This window comes from Pelophylax lessonae (assembly GCF_965119305.1).
Source record: "Pelophylax lessonae genome assembly, chromosome: 2".
In the NCBI taxonomy this organism is placed as follows: Eukaryota; Metazoa; Chordata; class Amphibia; order Anura; family Ranidae; genus Pelophylax; species Pelophylax lessonae.
In genome coordinates this window covers 408,116,858-408,135,149 of record NC_138769.1, presented here as the reverse complement: position 1 = coordinate 408,135,149, position 18,292 = coordinate 408,116,858, and the positions used below count along the sequence as shown (strand labels likewise).

The following is an 18,292-nucleotide window of genomic DNA, read 5'->3' as shown; positions in this document are numbered from 1 at the left end:
CCTCCTGCTAGAACATTGCTCCTCTATGCAGCAGATGATACAGGATGGCTCCTACATCGGCCTGTATACACAGTTTGATTACCTGCCCCCTACCCACATGTCCTGCTTCCGAGAGATGAGCAGCCCTTGGAGGACCTAAAGGACCGGTACAACAATCCTGAGTTATCTGCTACATGGGAGAGCACAGCACAGCCCGCACCTTCTCTTGGCTCTCTTTCTGACACTTCTACTTTTAGGACTTCACCGCTCCAGGCTGCCCCCCACTTGTTGCGGAGATAAGGGGGAGGAGCTCAGGGGAAGGTAAAACAATCATGGGAAGGCTGGCCTAGGGGAGCACAACTTAAATCTGGGGGGGGGGCACAGCTCACCCCAGCACCCCCCTACATCCAGGCATGTGCCTTACTGTCCTTAGTATGCCACTTTCATTCATTGGCTGTTAGTTTAATTATGCAGGCTCAGCATCACATGTGGATGTTAGGGCTAGGGCAGTCTGCATGCAAATACAGTCTGCTTTGGAATGCGTATTCCTGCAGACTCCTCCTCCAAAGGGCCAGCCCACTGCTTGCATCTGAGACTGAAGGTTCCTCCAGAAATTGTATTGAGGCAGTGATGCTTTCCAGAAACTATTGCATTTGCATAGAGAAGCACAGAGACCCAACCATGATGTTACTGTGTCTAAAAAAAAAAAAAAAAAAAAAAAAAAAACAGGTAGGTGGCTAAAATAGCAAAGTTTTTTTTTTTTTTTAATTAAATTCGTTAGTATGTTGATAGAGGGGAGGGACCAGGGAAAAGGGAAGGCAAAATATAAGCAGATTAAACTTTTAGCTTTACATTTTTAGTTCTTGGGTGTAGACCTACTGTAAGTGGAGTGCTGTTATATTTTCTAATTGCTTAGCACAGGGGCATAGGATCTGCTTTTCCAGCTTAGAATAAACCATGCCAATTTTCCAGTGCTGGAATCTGTTAGAGAAAAGTCAGGTTTATAATTACTGGTGCCACTGTGATTTTTATTACTTTTTGCCAGTCTTTAATGTCAAGTGGCTGACACAGAACTTTAGTATATTCTGGAAGCTTCTCTGCTGTTTTCACATGTTCTTCTTCCTGTTCTATATTCACAGCGATGTGTTTTTTTTTTTCTCTAATATAAAAACGAGTAGAAATATTAAACTGCATGCTATACATGTAGGTTGAAATCTTCAATTGGGAGGTTATTGTTCAATATTAAAGGAAAAGTATGGCCAAAGCTCTTCTAGCCATACTTCCCCTGTGGGTCACAGGAGTGTGTTTAATTGCACCCCTGTAACCCAGAATCAGCTGGCGGTGGGCGTACTGATGGCTGAATCACAGAGCTGGCCCAGGCGCTCCATTCAGCGCTGAAGGGACAGAGCAGAGAGTCGGTGACTGACAGTCACCATTCTGTGTTCAGAGCAGAACGGAAAAAGTGATCAGTGATCTTTGATTGCTCAGCTCTTTGTGTAGGGGACAGCTGCAACATTGGGTCAATGCTGCATCTACATAAGTGAGTATCAGCCCTAGTTCACACTGAACATCGCGCGTCTTCCCCTGAACTTGCATGATTTCAAAGCCAAATTTTGCTCTGGCTTTGGGGGCGACTTGAAAGACATTTGTGCGGGTTTATGCACAGATGTCTATTGAAGTTGTTCCAGAAGTCGCCAAAAGTAGTGCAGGAACTGCTTTTGGAAATCTGTGCGGCGCTGCAAAGTTGTTATCGCACCGATTGGGACGCTCCACTTGCCCGCAAAAGGCTGCGATTTGACATGTGATTTGACCTGTAAAATCGCATGTCAAATCGCGCTGATGTGAACGGGGCTCTATTTTTTTTTTTTTTTTTAACCTAAACTTTTTTTTAAAGTTGTTGCTAGTAGAATTTGTTTGCACAAGGTACCATTACATTGCATTATGCACTGCCTTCCAACTTTTTTTCAAAAATTTAGAGAGCAATTTTTATTTAACAGCTAGTAAGCAGTAGCAGCATTTTGACCAGACTTTGTACATAGTGGTTTTATGTTTAACCTTGTTCTTGTCCTTTGCTTCCCCTTGACTCTAAAGATAATCTGGTTGTTCTCTTTTTGGCATGTAACCCGCACTTGATGTTATCTGTGCTTCTCTGCACAATATAAATGGACCCCTTCTTGTGAACAGGCCCCAGTGAATATATATATATATATATATATATATATATATATATATGTATAATATATATATATATATATTTCAAATCAAAATTATTGGGACACTTGGCTTTATACGCACATGAACTTCAATGGCATCCCAGTCTTAGTCTGTAGGGTTTAATATTGAGTTGGACCACCCTTTGCAGCTATAGCAGCTTTAACCACTTAAGCCCCGGAAGATTTTACCCCCTTCCTGACCAGGGTTTTTTTTGCGATTTTTTTACTGCGTGACTTTAACGGACAATTGCGCGGTCGTGCGACGCTGTACCTAAACGAATTTCACATCCTTTTTTTCCCACAAACAGAGCTTTCTTTTGGTGGTATTTGATCACCTTTGCGATTTTTTGATCATGCGCTATAAACAAAAAAAGAGCGTAATTTTTGCAAAAATAACAATATTTTTCACTTTTTTTTTATATGAAATTCCCCCCCAAAAAAAATGTAAAAATCAAAAATTTTTAACATTTTTGGCCAAATTGTTTTATGCTACATATGTTTGGTAAAAAAAAAATCGCAAAAAGCGTATTTTGATTGGTTTGCGCAAAAGTTATCGCGTTTACTAACAAAGGGAAAGATTTTTGTCATTTTTGGTGGTTTTTTTTTTTAACGAGTAATGGCGGCGATCTGTGATTTTTTTTTTTTTTTTTTGCGGTACTGCGACATTGTGGCGGACAGATCGGACCCTTGACTGACATTTTTGACACTTTTGGGGTTACCAGTGACATTACTGCAGTAATCAGTGCTATACATATGCACTGTTACTGTAAAAATGACACTGGCAGGGAAGGGGTTAACTGTATTGGACAGGGAGGGGTTAAGTGTGTCCTAGGGGCGTGATTCTAACTGTAGTGGGACATGTCTACTATTGTAAAAACAGAGATCAACGGTTCTACATAGTAGAGCCGTCTGATCTCCATTTTTACACAGGGGAGAATGACAGGCGGCTTGTTTACATAAGCCGCTCTGCCTTTCTCCCGCTGTACCGACGATCGTAGTGTGACCGGCGGACATCGGGTCCGCCGGTCACACGCCCGCACTCCCTGAACGAGCCTCAGCGGGCGCGCGCCTCAGCGGGCATGCGCTCGCCCGCTATTGGCTCAAATCCCAGTGACAGGCGAGCGACGTAGACCTACGTCACTCTGCCTGGCCGGGGCTGACTGCCGCAGTAAATATACTGTGCGCAGTCGGCAACCGGTTAAAGCCCCATACACACGCAACGATTATCGGCTGACCAATCGTCAGTCTTTTGTCCAGAGTTGTGTTTTGTTGGTTGGAATGTGCCAAGACTGCACACGAATTTTCTTGCCCAACAAAAATCTGCTTCAGAAGTGATGTCATGTGTTGGTTTGCTTTCTTTGTGTTCTTTCTTATCTGAGCATGCCCAGTCTTGCTCATAAGATTTTTCCCTGTCAAAATCTGTACTGACTGCATGAAAATCGGCCGTGTTTTGACGGCCAGCAAAAATTTTATAGTCTGCACACCAGATTTTTTTCGGCCGAAAAGTTGGAGTCGGTTGTCGGAAGCATCATTCCTTGATGCATCATTCCCTGCCAATTTTCGATGCGTGTGTACGGGGCCTAACTCTTCTGGGAAGGCTGTCTACAAAGTTTAGGAGTGTGTCTATGGGAATGTTTGACCATTCTTCTAGAAGTGCATTTGTGAGGACAGGCACTGATGTTGGACAAGAAGGCTCACAGTCTCAGCTCTAATTCACCCCAAAGATGTTCTATTGGGTTGAGGTCAGGCCAGTCAAGTTCCTCCACCCCAAGCTTGCGCATCCATGTCTTTATGGACCCTGCTTTGTGCACTGGTCCAAATAATTTGGTGGAGGGGGGATTATGGCGTGGGGTTGTTTTCCAGGGGTTAGGCTTGGCCCCTTAGTCTGTCATCCAATCCGATCCACTCACTGGATGGGGAACAGATCCCCATCCATCTGTTTTTAGCTGGCTACACCCCCCCCCCCCCGGCAGCCAGAACACACTGGTCAGCTCTGGAATGCTGGTCTACCAGCATGCTCAACCGCCTTCTGTTGGACTGGGAGCTGTACACACTGGCCGAAAGTCAGCCAGTTCCTCCTTGGTAGGATTTCTCAGTAAATCATTGTTCTGGTGGAAACATTAAAACTAAATATCATTTGATAACCTCCTCAAAAACCTATCTGAAAAAAGCCAGAGGACCATTATGAATCTGCCTGAATGGGAATGAATCTCTCAACAGAGACCATTCATGTTCCATTTAGCTTATCTTTGATGTTCCATTTGGGTGCTCAGCAGTCCTCCATGTGTATACAGGTCTGCCTGCTTTAGAAGTCTGTGTTTTCTCTATTAAGTCATTTAGCTACATGTTCTTGGCAAAATTCTCAAGAACACAAATCCATATGATTTCATTGGCATGTATCTACTATGGTCATTTAGATTTTGAAAACAACAATAAACATTTTATTAGCTGAACAGTTACTTTTGCCTCACCCGTGGGCAATTATAGCAACGTAGATTATAAACATGAAAAAAAAAATATTACCAGAATAGCATATGATCTTGTGCTAGAATTTTTTTGTGATCTGATTTTTAAGATCGAAAGCTCAGTTTAAGTTTTAGCGTAATATATGTTCAACCTATTGACATGAAAGGTGTTCCATTAGTCACTGACCTATACAAGTGCTCGAAAACTGCGCTAGCTTCTGTGTATAGGAAGCTTTTCTTGAAATTGTGTAATTGGTTAAATATATCTGTAATAGCATAGTAGTAGAATGAAGCATGGTAGCTTGAGCGCAAATCATTTCTGGTAAATGGATGTCTTTATTATAGAAAAAAAAGTATAATTTCAGTGATGGTTCTCTCTCCTAAAGCTGCAACACTAACTACTGTCTTTAAAATGCAGAGGGCCCATTTTTTTGTTTTTTTTTTGTTACTATGAGTAATTTCTTACTGCTAATAGTCTTTTTCTCTAAGGCCCCTTTCACACATACGGACCGTTCGTTTCATCAGTTCAGTCACGTCTTTTTGTCATCAGTTTTTTTCAATCAACATCAGTTTCACATCAGTTTTTCATCCTTTGTCATCCGTTGTCATCAGTTTTTAATCAGTTTGTCACCTGTTGGTCATTTGTTTTTCATCCGATCTGTTTTTTTAACGGATGAAAATTGGGCTTTCATATTTAAAAAAAAAAACAATGTTGATGGAAGCGGATGAAAACGGATGTAAATGTTGTCCTGCTCATCTGGGATGGTGGCCTTGAGGCGTTCGCCTCCTTTTTGGCTCATTGCAATGCCAACTCTATGGGCCTGTTTTATGTTTTAGATCCTAATGAGGTAGTCTTTTTGGATTTAGTCCTAGCTCACAATGACCAAACTATTGCCACCAGGAACCATGTCAAACCTACTGGTGGCAACTCGTACCTCCATTTTTCGAGTAGCCACCACCCGGCATGGAAAAGAAATATCCCCAGTGGTCAATTCAACAGACTGAGGAGGAATTGCTCTAAGGTCGATGATTACATCTCACAAGGAGCCGTCATGTCCCAAAAGTTTTTAGAAAAAGGGTACCCTCAGGGGACTGATAAGAGGCCTTTGATCTACATAGAACATCTTCATGTCATAACCCAAAATTTACTTTGTCAAAGGAGAACACCAATACATTCAAATTCATTGCAGCTTACAATGATCAATATAAATCAATTTCCAAAATCATTTGTAAACATTTCAATATAATAAAGTTAGATCAGAGATTAGGGCCCACTCTACCGTCCACACTACAGGTTACGTTCCAGAGAGCACGAACCATAAAAAATATTCTTGCTCCGAGTAAACTTAAAATTACCAATGAAAGACCCCTGTCGGATATTAGATCCTATTTTGCAAGAAAAGAAGTTGTCTTACGTGTCAATTCGTAACGCATTGATGCTCCACCATCAGTGACAATAAAGGTAATATCTTTCACATTTAACAATTTATTACATGTGCAACAGAATATGTTATTTATATTCTGAAGTGTTCGCGCAACCTACTATATGTAGGACGCACAACACGACCCATGCGGAAACAAATTGGCGAACATCGTAGATTTATTGTGAAGGGTGGGACAAACACAGTGTCCCTCGCCATTTCCTACAGGCACACAAGAAGAATATTAGTTTCCTGGAAGTTATGGCGATTGAGGCCATTCCCAAGGGCACTTTGACCACTAACAAAAGGTTCTCCCTCTTGTGTAAGAGGGAGACTTTCTGGATCTTTAAATTTGGGTCTTTGTCTCCTTGTGGGATCAATGAGGACCTTGAAGTGCATACCATTATGTGAACACAGTGTATTTTTGATGGTAGCTCATTGATATGGCAGAGAGTCTTAACATATATTATATCGACAAATATATATTTTTTCCAACAACAAAAAATTCTTCCTAAACCTTTTCTTTTTTTTTTCCTTTGTCATTCTGACTTGTATGTGCCCAATGCGCATTTGTCATCTATTCAAGTGGGTGGGTTTACCTAAGTGTACACACGTATATATATATGTGCTTACATCCGGAATAGTATTTATTTTTATATTTCTGAATTGTTACTTATGTTTAAACTTCCATTTTATTCTTATTTTTATATTTATTTTAATTGGATTTTTATTTTTCTTCTTTTTTTTTGCTACTTTAATTTATTTATTTTATTTTTTTTTCAGTTTCATTATTTTTACTAGTATTATTTCAACGGTAATATTAACATTTGTATTTTAAGCGTCTAGATATACACACACGCTCTGTCCACTCCCCGCTCACCTTATTCATGGCCTTCGTTGTCGCTTATTCCGTGACTTGACAAAGCGCATGCGCGCAAAACGCATTGTCAAGGCAACGCTCCCCCTTGCATTCCAGGCTGGTCACGAAGACTTCTGCATCCGGTTATTGGCACTTACGCTTTTGAGTTTCTGGTCGCGGTGACGTCACGTAGGAGAGCCAGCAGGCCTGACCTGGCTCCTGAACGCCTGTGACTTTACTCAGTAGTATTAAGCACGCCACAGAGGCCTTTTCCATCCCATCCACCGGTCTTAGCAGCTATTGACCCAGAGCCATCTGGTCAGGCTGGCCTGGTATCATATTTTACTTTCACCTTATACCAATAACTGTTTGTTCAATAAACACTTTCAGACCTTTCACTGTTTTTTTTTATCATTTGAAGGCTTTATCTACATCACCTATATCTGGATAGCGCTGTGGTTTCTTGTTGGATGTAAATAAATGATCATCCATTTACATCTGTTTTTACATGGGAATGCATTCATGTCCGTTTTTCATTCGTCAACGGATGGATGAAAAACGGACGAATAGTCCGTATGTATGATGGGGGCGTAATTGTGAGCCCTCATCACACTTTAGATTGCTCAGATAGGTGAAGCACACTGAGCAGTAATTTTTAGTGACCCAAAAGGTGCCTAAATGACTGACCTTCGCTGTCCTCAACTGATAATTGTGGCTCTCTCCAAGGATTCAGCTTCTCTCCTCACTTTTTTTTTTTTTTAATTCATATTACCCTCTTAAATCTGACTGAGACCATTTGACACTACTTTATAGTCAGACGGAGCTACTAAAACACCCCCTACCTTTTCTCATCTGTGTCAGTGTAGCAGCATAGTCTGTCAAAATGTGATTATTGCCATAAACCACCTCTTCGCAACTGCTGCCCAGAATGGCCAAAATTGGCCCAGACTGAATTATGCACAGGCTGATGGCAGACTGGAGTTCCAGCTCTTTTAATCCCAAGCAACCAAGTCTGCAAGCAAAATGTCAAATTGGTGTAAAACACCACTTCATCATCAATCTAAAAATAAGCTTAACATTAGGACCTCATGCTTATTGGATGTTTGTAGCACTGCCATTATGGGGCATCTGGCAATTTTCTTTTAACCACTTGTCGACCGCACGCTGCAGATGTACGGCGGCAGTCTGGCACTCCCAGGCAAAGTCCCGTACATGTACGGCGCTCGCCTGGGAGGAGCTAGAGGGTGATCGCGCCCCCCCCCCTCGTCAGCGGGGAAGTTAGTGCGTGTGGCAGGTGGCTTCGATGGCCGCCGGCCACTCGCGATCTCCCGCCGCTGACCGAGAAGGACGGACGGCTGAAGTAAACACAGCCGTCCGTACTTCTCCCTGAAATGATCACAGATGCCATGTGATCCTGCTATATAGGATCACATGTCTCTGTGGTGACATCACAAGCCATGCCCCTCCACAGTTAGAATCACGCCCCTAGGGTCACATTTAACCTCTTGATCACCTATACTGTGAACCCCTTCCCTGCCAGTGTCATTTTTACAGTAACAGTGCATATTTTTAGCACTGATCAGGGCCATCTTTCCGAATGGGCCGCACTTGCCCAGGGGGCCCCACCTGGCCAGGGACCCAGCCCCAGGCAAGCATTAGTCCCAATTCCCATGTGCATCCCATCGCCAAACTTAGCAGGTGGCAAGCGCCTGTCGGTCCTGCTCTGCTGTCAGGCTACTTGGGCCGTGAAGGGGGAGCCCACAACTGCAGGAATGCCTGTCTGCCTCCATGGGAACAGGCACACACAGGACAGTTGAGTCTGACTCCTGTGTGTTCACCAGACCCAGCCGCCGAACTTGGAAGCTGTCATTAGCCTGGCACTGCTGTACCAATAAATATCGCCTTATCGATAATTTGCATTTTTATTCTCGTGGGTGATTGTGTAGGCGGGGCCCTTTAATGCTCTTAAGATGGAACTGCCACTAATTACTGTAGTAATGTCACTGGTACCCCCAAAAGTGTCAAAAATGTCAGTTAGGGGTCCGATCTGTCCACCGCAATGTTGCAGGCCCACATTAATTCGCAGATCGCCGCCATTACTAGTAAAAAAAAAACGTTAACGGTAGGCACGTTAAGGGCTTGACGGTTAATTCATTTAAATGGCCAGAATAAATGATTATTCTGCCCGATGAAATAAAGTAACGCCCAAATGTTTGACTTTCCAAAACGCGCCACGTTTGCAAGTGTCAAACTGTTTTTCTGCAAAAACACTGCTGCCAGCAGGAAAGGCATCTAGGAGAGATGACCAAACATCTATAAAGCCTAAATGGTCAAATTGTTCAAACAAATCTAAAAACACAATACAAAATAGAGCAGTAAATAATGGCAGGGTGAAAACATTCAGATTTTGGAAGCAGGTATAGAGCTATTCAGTAAACACCTGGTTCTTTTCCTACCACTCAGTGGGACATGTGAAAAAGAACAGATGGTCACAGAAATAAAATCACCAGAGGTTGTAAGAAATATGTGCTTATAACCTTTCATGCTGAAACAAAAAAAAGATAGATAAGATAGATTTTCCCCAATGAAAAACACATTCACGATTACAAATTCTTTTGGGAAAAATTTTCTATCCTGCTCCTTCAAATGTTCTTGTTGCTACAGTTGATTTGACTCCACCAATGATTAGAAAGTCAAACCAACAATATCTAACAAAATCCTATTAGTGTATGGCCAGGGCAAGAAACTCTGGAAAAATTCATTAATATGATACAGACAACAAAAACTAAATGACAGGTTTTGGTCCACCCCAACTCAATTCAAAACTGAAGAAAAGTATTGGCTACTCATATACAGTCAGGTCCATAAATATTGGGACATTTACACAATTCTAGTATGTTTGGCTCTATACACCACCACAATGGATTTGAAATGAAACAAACAAGATGTGCTTTAACTGCAGACTTTCAGCTTTAATTTGAGGGTATTTAAATCCAAATCAGGTGAACAGTGTAGGAATTGCAACAGTTTGTATATGTGCCTCCCACTTTTTAAGGGACCAAAAGTAATGGGACAGATTAACAATCCTAAATCAAACTTTCACTTTTTAATAATTGGTTGCAAATCCTGAAGTCTGGAACGCATAGACATCACCAGACGGTGGGTTTCATCCCTGGTGATGCTCTGCCAGGCCTCTACTGCAACTGTCTTCAATTCCTGCTTGTTCTTGGGGCATTTTCCCTTCATTTTTGTCTTCAGCAAGTGACATGCATGCTCAATCGGATTCAGATCAGGTGATTGACTTGGCCATTGCATAACATTCCACTTATTTCCCTTGAAAAAACTCTTTGGTTGCTTTCGCAGTATGCTTCGGGTCATTGTCCATCTGCACTGTGAAGCGCCGTCCAATGAGTTCTGAAGCATTTGGCTGAATATGAGCAGATAATATTGCCCGAAACAATTCAGAATTCATCCTGCTGACTTTGTCAGCAGTCACATCATCAATAAATACAAGAGAACCAGTTCCATTGGCAGCCATACATGCCCACGTCATGACACTACCACCAGCATGCTTCACTGATGAGGTGGTATGCTTTGGATCATGAGCAGTTCCTTTCCTTCTCCATACTCTTCTCTTCCAATCACTCTGGTACAAGTTGATCTTGGTCTCATCTGTCCATAGGATGTTGTTCCAGAACTATGAAGGCTTTTTTAGATGTTGTTTGGCAAACTCTAATCTGGCCTTCCTGTTTTTTGAGGCTCACCAATGGTTTACATCTTGTGGTGAACCCTCTGTATTCACTCTGGTGATGTCTTCTCTTGATTGTTGACTTTGACACACATACACCTACCTCCTGGAGAGTGTTCTTGATCTGGCCAACTGTTGTGAAGGGTGTTTTCTTCACCAGGGAAAGAATTCTTCAGTCATCCACCACAGTTGTTTTCCGCGGTCTTCCGGGTCTTTTGGTGTTAATGAGCTCACCGGTGCGTTTTTTTTCTTTTTAAGGGTGTTCCAAACAGTTGATTTGGCCACACCTAATGTTTTTGCTATCTCTCTTAGCCCCCGTTCACACTAAGGCGACCTGTGAGGCGTCCTGGTCGCCTCACAGGTCGCCGTAGGTCGCCTCCCATAGGGAAGCTGCGGACCCGTTCTAATAGGAGCGACACAAGTCGCTCCGACTTAAAAAAAGGGTCCGGAGCTTCTTTGGGGCGACCCGGAGGCGACCGCCATAGACTTCAATGTTATGAAGTCCGCTGCCCGTGACCTCGGAGATCGCGGTGCGAAGTAGCGTCGCTCGTATGTGAACGGGCACTGATGGGTTTGTTTTGTTTTTTCAGCCTAATGATGGCTTGCTTCACTGATAGTGACAGCTCTTTGGATCTCATATTGAGAGTTGACAGCAACAGATTCCAAATGCAAATAGCACACTTGAAATGAACTCTGGACCTTTTATCTGCTCCTTGTAAATGGGATAATGAGGGAATAACACACATCTGGCCATGGAACAGCTGAGCAGCCAATTGTCCCATTACTTTTGGTCCCTTAAAAAGTGGGAGGCACATATACAAACTGTTGTAATTCCTACACCTTTCACCTGATTTGGATGTAAATACCCTCAAATTAAAGCTGAAAGTCGTCTGCAGTTAAAGCACATCTTTCTTGTTTCATTTCAAATCCATTGTGGTGGTGTAAAGAGCCAAACAGATTAGAATTGTGTGGATGTCCCAATATTTATGGACCTGACTGTACTTGAAGAAATATTTTGTGTTTTTTTATTTTAGCAACACATTTTAAATCATGCTGATTTATTTTGTTTATTCCTTAAAAAAATACTCTGTTTAGGATTGGTTCTTAATACATAAACTCCCCCAGGATATATATATATATATATATATAATATTTCAAAATGGGATGTTAAGGCCCCTTATACATTTGTGTGACCTAAAAGTCGTGCGATTTTGCCTCAGTTTTTTTGCCACGATTTTGACTGGACTTGAAACAATATTGAGGTCTATGGACCTCAGATCTCATTAAAGTCGGATCAAAGTAGTGCAGGGACTACTTTGAAGTCGTTGCGACTTGAAGTCACACAGATATGAACGGTACTCATTGGAAATTATGGAGTACGACTTGTCATGCATCTTTGCAGTGCCAAGTCACAGGACAAGTCGCACAAGTGTGAAAGGAGCCTAAAAGCTAAAGAACTATTGAAGTACTTTTGCCAGGTCATCGTTTGTACTGAGAATTTTCGTATGAATATTCTTATAAACATTTGTGTGAAAATCTACTAGTGTATAGCCAGACAGTTGTTTCTGGAACAGGTATCCCTCACCTCTTCTTCTTTTTTTTTTATATATTTATTTATTTATTTTTTTGAGATAACTGTAAAAAAAAATGTCATCATTCCCATCTGTCTTGGTGTCAGTGGATACCAGGATAAATGATAGCTGCATGATTCTGGATAAAATGAGAATCACAAGTTTTTTGCTTAGAATAAAGATCACGATTCTGAAGAACTTTTTTATTTTAAAGATTTACAACCCCTGAACATTAGCTTATCAAACAAGATGGCAGCAAAATAAGACTCTTTGCTTCAATCAAATTTAAAGAACTGTATTGAAAAATAATGTAACGTGTAAAGAAATAAAAAATTACTATTAAGGTATATTGGGATCTTTTTTTTTTTTGTTCGTACTCGCTGATACCAATTACTGATACTTACCGCAACTTTTTTGTTTACACTTCAAATTTTAGCAATAGTTTAAGCATTGAAAAGTTTATTTTAAAAATTAAATACTTTTTTTTTTTTTGTGTTTTTTTACGAAGTGAAACTTGTAAATATATGTTAAAGGTGTAAAAATATTAATGAACAAAGCAAACAAAAAAAGTTTTAATTATTAAAAGCTTATAAAATAGAAGTAAATAAAAAAAGAATAAATGGAGAAGAAGAGTAACGGGTGGTTAAGGATGATTAGAGTAATTTAAGGGCTAATAAGGGGTGAAACAGAGGAACAATTTCGTTAATCCCTTTTGATCTGTAAATGAATAAACAGAAGGACAGATAAGAAGATCTTTCAGCACTGAGTAATGTTGATAAACATTTCTAGCTGCTTTTTTTTTTTATAGCTGGGAGCAGGGGAACTCCTTTGCACTTATTACATAAATCATGGAAATGCTGGATTAGGATCGTGTGGGGGTCGAATTGAGATAGCAACTTTTAACAATTAATCGCGCAGCTCTAGCCTGATAATTAGAGAGCAGTGTGAATTTACTCAGTGGGGACACAAACAACAATAAAGTTTTGATAGGGGTTGAAATCCTTCCCTCCTTTAGTTGAAGCCTAGGGGCCTTTCACACGACCGGTGCGCTCGGCAGACTCCGTTTTGCTCAGGGAGGATTGATCCGCCGATCCCTGATGAGAAGGCGGATGACAGGTCCGTCTCCGCTCACTTTGCAGAGATAGAGCTGTCAGAGCCCCGCTCTCCTCTATGGGAGATCGGATGAAAACGGACCTCCTCCAGAGGGATGGAAAATAGGGTTTCCATCCATCTGGATTTCACAGACAGGATAGGATCGGATAGCAGCGGGTGTTAGCGGACATGTCACCGCTGACATCTGCTGCTCCATAGAGGTACATGGAGCATCCGATCAGGTCCGCCTGAAAAACTGACAGGCGGACCGGATCGGAAAGCCTGTGTGAAAGGGGCCTAAAACTTTTTCCGTTTATCATATATTCTAACCTCCCTTATTTGTGCTTGATGCCAAATTTGGATGCTCATTGTTCATGCTCTGTACAGGTTACCATATCTGACCAGGTGTTCCCTCTTATCTGTGCTTTGGTGCCCTGCTATACCATTCTGCCAAAAGAGTTCTGAATACCTGGGAAATCTGTGTATAGGGGCATGGGGGCACATATGACACTCCTAATGCCTCCCCACAGTTTCGTTTTTGCCACCTGAGTGGCAGTTACCATCTTTAACCACTTCTGTAACGGAGGGATTTACCCCCTTAATGACCAGGCCATTTTTTGCGATACGGCACTGCAATGCTTTAACTGACAATTGCCCGAACAATAAAATTGATGTCCTTTTTTTCCCACAAATAGAGCTTTCGTTTGGTGGTATTTGATCACCTTTGCGGGTTTTTTTTGTTTTTGTTTTTTTTGCGCTATAAACAAAAAAAGAGCAACAATTCTGAAAAAAAAAAAAACAATATTTTTTACTTTCTGCTGTAAAACATTCCCAATGAAAAAAATGTAAAAATCTATTTTTTTCCTCATTTTAGTCCAATATGTATTCTGCTACATATTTTTGGTATTAAAAAAAAAAATCCCAACTAGGGGGAAGATTTGTCATTTTTGTTTATTTATTTTTTTACTAGCAATGGCAGCGATCAGCAATTTTTAGCGGGACTCCGACATTGCGGCGGACAGATCGGACAAAATGGACCAGCCGGAGGTGGTCTAGCGGCACTTAATTTTCTGAATAAAGTTCCACTTTAAGTTCTGTCACACTGGGGCTGTTGAAATTCCTAGCCTTGTGCAAGTTTGGACTTCTCAGAAAGTGAAAAGTTGCACAGGAATTTCGGAAAGGTGGGTGGGGAACCATAGTATGGATTAGAGAAGCAGGCACTGCTGCTATAGGAAAGGTAAAGCAAAAGTAGTTTGTTTTTGCTGTTCATAAATTGTATGCACATTTCCCCCCCCCCCCCCATGAAAAATTTGGCTTTCTGTCGTGCAACGCAGAACATCAGTTTTACTCACTTGTGTTTTGTGTGTGGTATTTATAAAGTAATGCTGGTAAAATGGTGGGATAATGTCCTTTTTTTAACCTTTTGAGCAGAATACAGAATGTTTGTTTGATTTCTTTGCGTTGGTCTCTGGGAGCAACGGATGCCTGGAATGCAGGATCTCTCTGCTGGCTTCAATAAACATGACATGGACCATTAGCATTTCAGCAGACAGTCACCAATGTTCTTGCAGCACGAGACTAAGTGCTAGATTTGGAAAAGAATCCTGTTGAGACAGTGCATTGTGGTTGTATGTAAAGAGAGAACATTTACACTGAAGGAGTGTCTTCACAATCATCCACTAAACACAATGAAGATAAACTCTTTACTGTACTAAATGCGGCAACAGCTAATCCCAGTGCAGCGGTCACCTAGGTGTGCAGATGAAAAGAGGCTTTGCCGATATGATTAGCACTGCTGACAACTGCACTGTTGTACCTCTTCATGCTTTCAAAAGGAAAGGCAGCTCATTCCAAAGGCATTCCACTCTTTATGTGCCAAAGGATTCTTGAAACATTGAACTACGGGCCTGTTAAATTTTTTTTTTCCATGGGCCTGTTTAAGCAGCTCAGACAGGCATTTATGGCTTTTTTATTTTTTTTTTACTACACAATAGAGTGCATCCTATCTAAATGATAAGGAGAATTCATGCACAAATGTGAAATTCTGTCATTTTTCTACACTGAGTCAGATTGTAGTTTATTTTAGTGTTTTATTTTTAACTTATTCACAAACATGAAAAAATATACATTTTTTTTAAAGCTTAGATATCAGCAGGAGCTAGTGAGGTGGTGATCACAATCAAACTGTATCATGCAGCCAAATTAAATGGTACGAGTAAATGCCTGTTGGATTGGTGAGTCTTTATTTTGTTTCCCTGTAGAAATTAGAAATATAACATTTTATCATAATTATACATTTTAGACATTTGAAAGTTATTGTACCAACATTGTTATCTTTATTGGTCCCTAGTTATTCCATGGGTTTGGAACAATACATATTACCCACAGAATATGTTTTTTTTTAACCAGGTTTTTTTTTTTTTTTTTGGGTTTTCTGATTATAAAAATATCATGTTTTATTATTATATCGAAGAATTATAGGAATTTCGATTAACTGAGCAGTGATTTAACTGACTTGTACTTGTTAGCCTTCTACTCTTAGAGGGCCTGTGGCTTATTTTATATATTAATATGATGCATTAAGAAAAAAAATGTTTGTTTATCTAGATCCATATTATACTATTGCTTCATTTTACACTTGGAAAAAAAAAAACTTTTAATAAAGAATAATTTATAGATTTCAGTATTCCAGTAAGAGTAACCTTCAGGCTAATTTTTAATCTTTTTCATGTCATATGTAAGGCAATTCTTGTGTATGTATATTTGTATGTATTAAAACTGAATTTACCTGTCTGCTGTATAGATATGGGATCTGTTGAGACAAATAATATTTTCACTACAAGGTCCATTTTTTTTTTCTATGTGTATTACTTAGCTTTTATACGGTCTGCTGTGCTGAATAGCCAATAAGACTTATTGCTCAGCACTTTGTAGCTTAGGGCTGGCTGCACACCTATGAGCTTATGTTATCTAGCATAGTTTCATTAATTTGGATAGGTGCGATGATGCTCGGTGCCCCGGGGTGTTTCTCGGGTACTAATAGACCAGAGGCACCTCTGGGCACAAAGAATCACATTGTTTAGGGTCTGGTAGTATACCATGATGACCACTTTGAACAAATTTTAGATTAATATAAACTTTTTAACTGAACAAAAATGTATTGGTCTAAAAACTGCAATGTTACATTATGATGAGCAAATAACAGATGGAGCAAAAAGTAGATAATATATATATATATATATATATATATATATATATATATATATATATATATATACACACACACACAGTATATCACAAAAGTGAGTACACCCCTCACATTTTTGTAAATATTTTATTTTTCATGTGACAACACTGAAGAAATGACACTTTGCTACAGAGTAAAGTAGTGAGTGTACAGCTTGTATTACAGTAAATTTAAGTATAAGTGTAAATTTGCTGTCCCCTCAAAATAACTCATCACACAGCCATTAATGTTCAAACTGCTGGCAACAAAAGTGAGTACACTCCTAAGTGAAAATGTCCAAACTGGGCCCAATTAGCCATTTTCCTTTCCCAGTGTCATGTGACTCATTAGTGTTACAAGGTCTCAGGTGTGAATGGGGAGCAGGTGTGTTAAATTTGGTTTTCTCGCTCTCACTCTCTTACTGGTCACTGGAAGTTCAACATGGCACCTCATGGCAAAGAACTCTCTGAGGATCTGAAAAAAAGAATTGTCGCTCTACATAAAGATGGTCTAGGCTATAAGAAGATTGCCAATACCCTGAAACCGAGCTGCAGCACAGTGACCAAGACCGAGCTGCAGCACAGTGACCAAGACCATACAGCGGTTTAACAGGACAGGTTCCACTTAGGACAGGCCTCGCCATGGTTGACCAAAGAAGTTGAGTGCACGTGCTCAGCATCATATCCAGAGGTTGTCTTTGGGAAATAGACATATGAGTGCTGCCAGCATTGCTGCAGAGGTTGAAGGGGTGGGGGTCAGCCTGTCAGTGCCCAGACTATACACCGCACACTGCATCAAATTGGTCTGCATGGCGGTCTTCCCAGAAGGAAGACTCTTCTAAAGATGATGCACAGGAAAGCCCACAAACAGTTTACTGAAGACAAGCAGATTAAGGACATGGATTACTGGAACCATGTCCTGGGGTCTAATGAGACCAAGAAAAACCTATTTGGTTTAGATAGTGTCAAGCATGTGTGGCAGCAACCAGGTGAGGAGTACAAAGACGAGCATGTCTTGCCTACAGTCAAGCATGGTTTTGGGAGTGTCATGGCCTGGGGTTCCATGAGTGCTGCCGCCACTGTGGAGCTACAGTTACTGGAGGGAACCATGAATGCTGACATGTACTGTGACATACTGAAGCAGAGCATGATCCCCTCCCTTCAGAGAACGGGCCACAGGGCAGTAATTTTTAACATAACGACCTCAAACACACCTCCAAAACCACCACTGCCTTGCTAAAGAAGTTTGGGGGCAAAGGTGAAGGACTGGCCAAGCATGTCTCCAGACATAAACCTTATTGAGCATCTGTGGGGCATTCTCAAATGGAAGGTGGAGGAGCACAAGGTCTCTAACATCCACCAGATTTGTAATGTCATCACGGAGGAGTGGAAGAGGACTCCAGTGACAACCTGTGAAGCTCTGGTGAACTCCATGCCCAAGAGGGTTAAGGCAAATAATGGAAAATAATGGTGGTCACACAAAATATTGACACTTTGGGCCTAATTTGGAAATTTTTTGCTTGGGGTGTACTCACTTTTGTTGCCAGTGGTTTAGACATTAATGGCTGTGTGTTGTTATTTTGAGGAGACCGCAAATTTACACTGTTATACAAGCTGTACACTCACTACTTTACATTGTAGCAAAGTGTAATTTCTTCAGTGTCGTCGCATGAAAAGATATAACAAAATATTTACAATAATGTGAGGGGTGTACTCACT

The 18,292-nt window shown here is 40.8% G+C and overlaps 1 protein-coding gene across 5 annotated transcripts in view; it reads left to right on the top strand.

Moving 5' to 3' along the window:
* Positions 1–18,292, top strand: part of CAMKK1 (calcium/calmodulin dependent protein kinase kinase 1) — a 362,689-nt gene that overhangs the window by 52,548 nt on the left and 291,849 nt on the right. For 2 of the 5 annotated variants that reach the window (XM_082244974.1, XM_082244973.1), the window contains exon 1: positions 15,516–15,582. The exons of the other annotated variants lie outside the window; for them this stretch is intronic. In XM_082244974.1, the coding sequence (XP_082101100.1) occupies positions 15,555–15,582 (28 nt within the window). In that variant the 5' untranslated portion in view covers positions 15,516–15,554. Of the gene's footprint in view, positions 1–15,515; positions 15,583–18,292 lie in introns of those variants that run through there. 5 annotated transcript variants of the gene reach the window in all.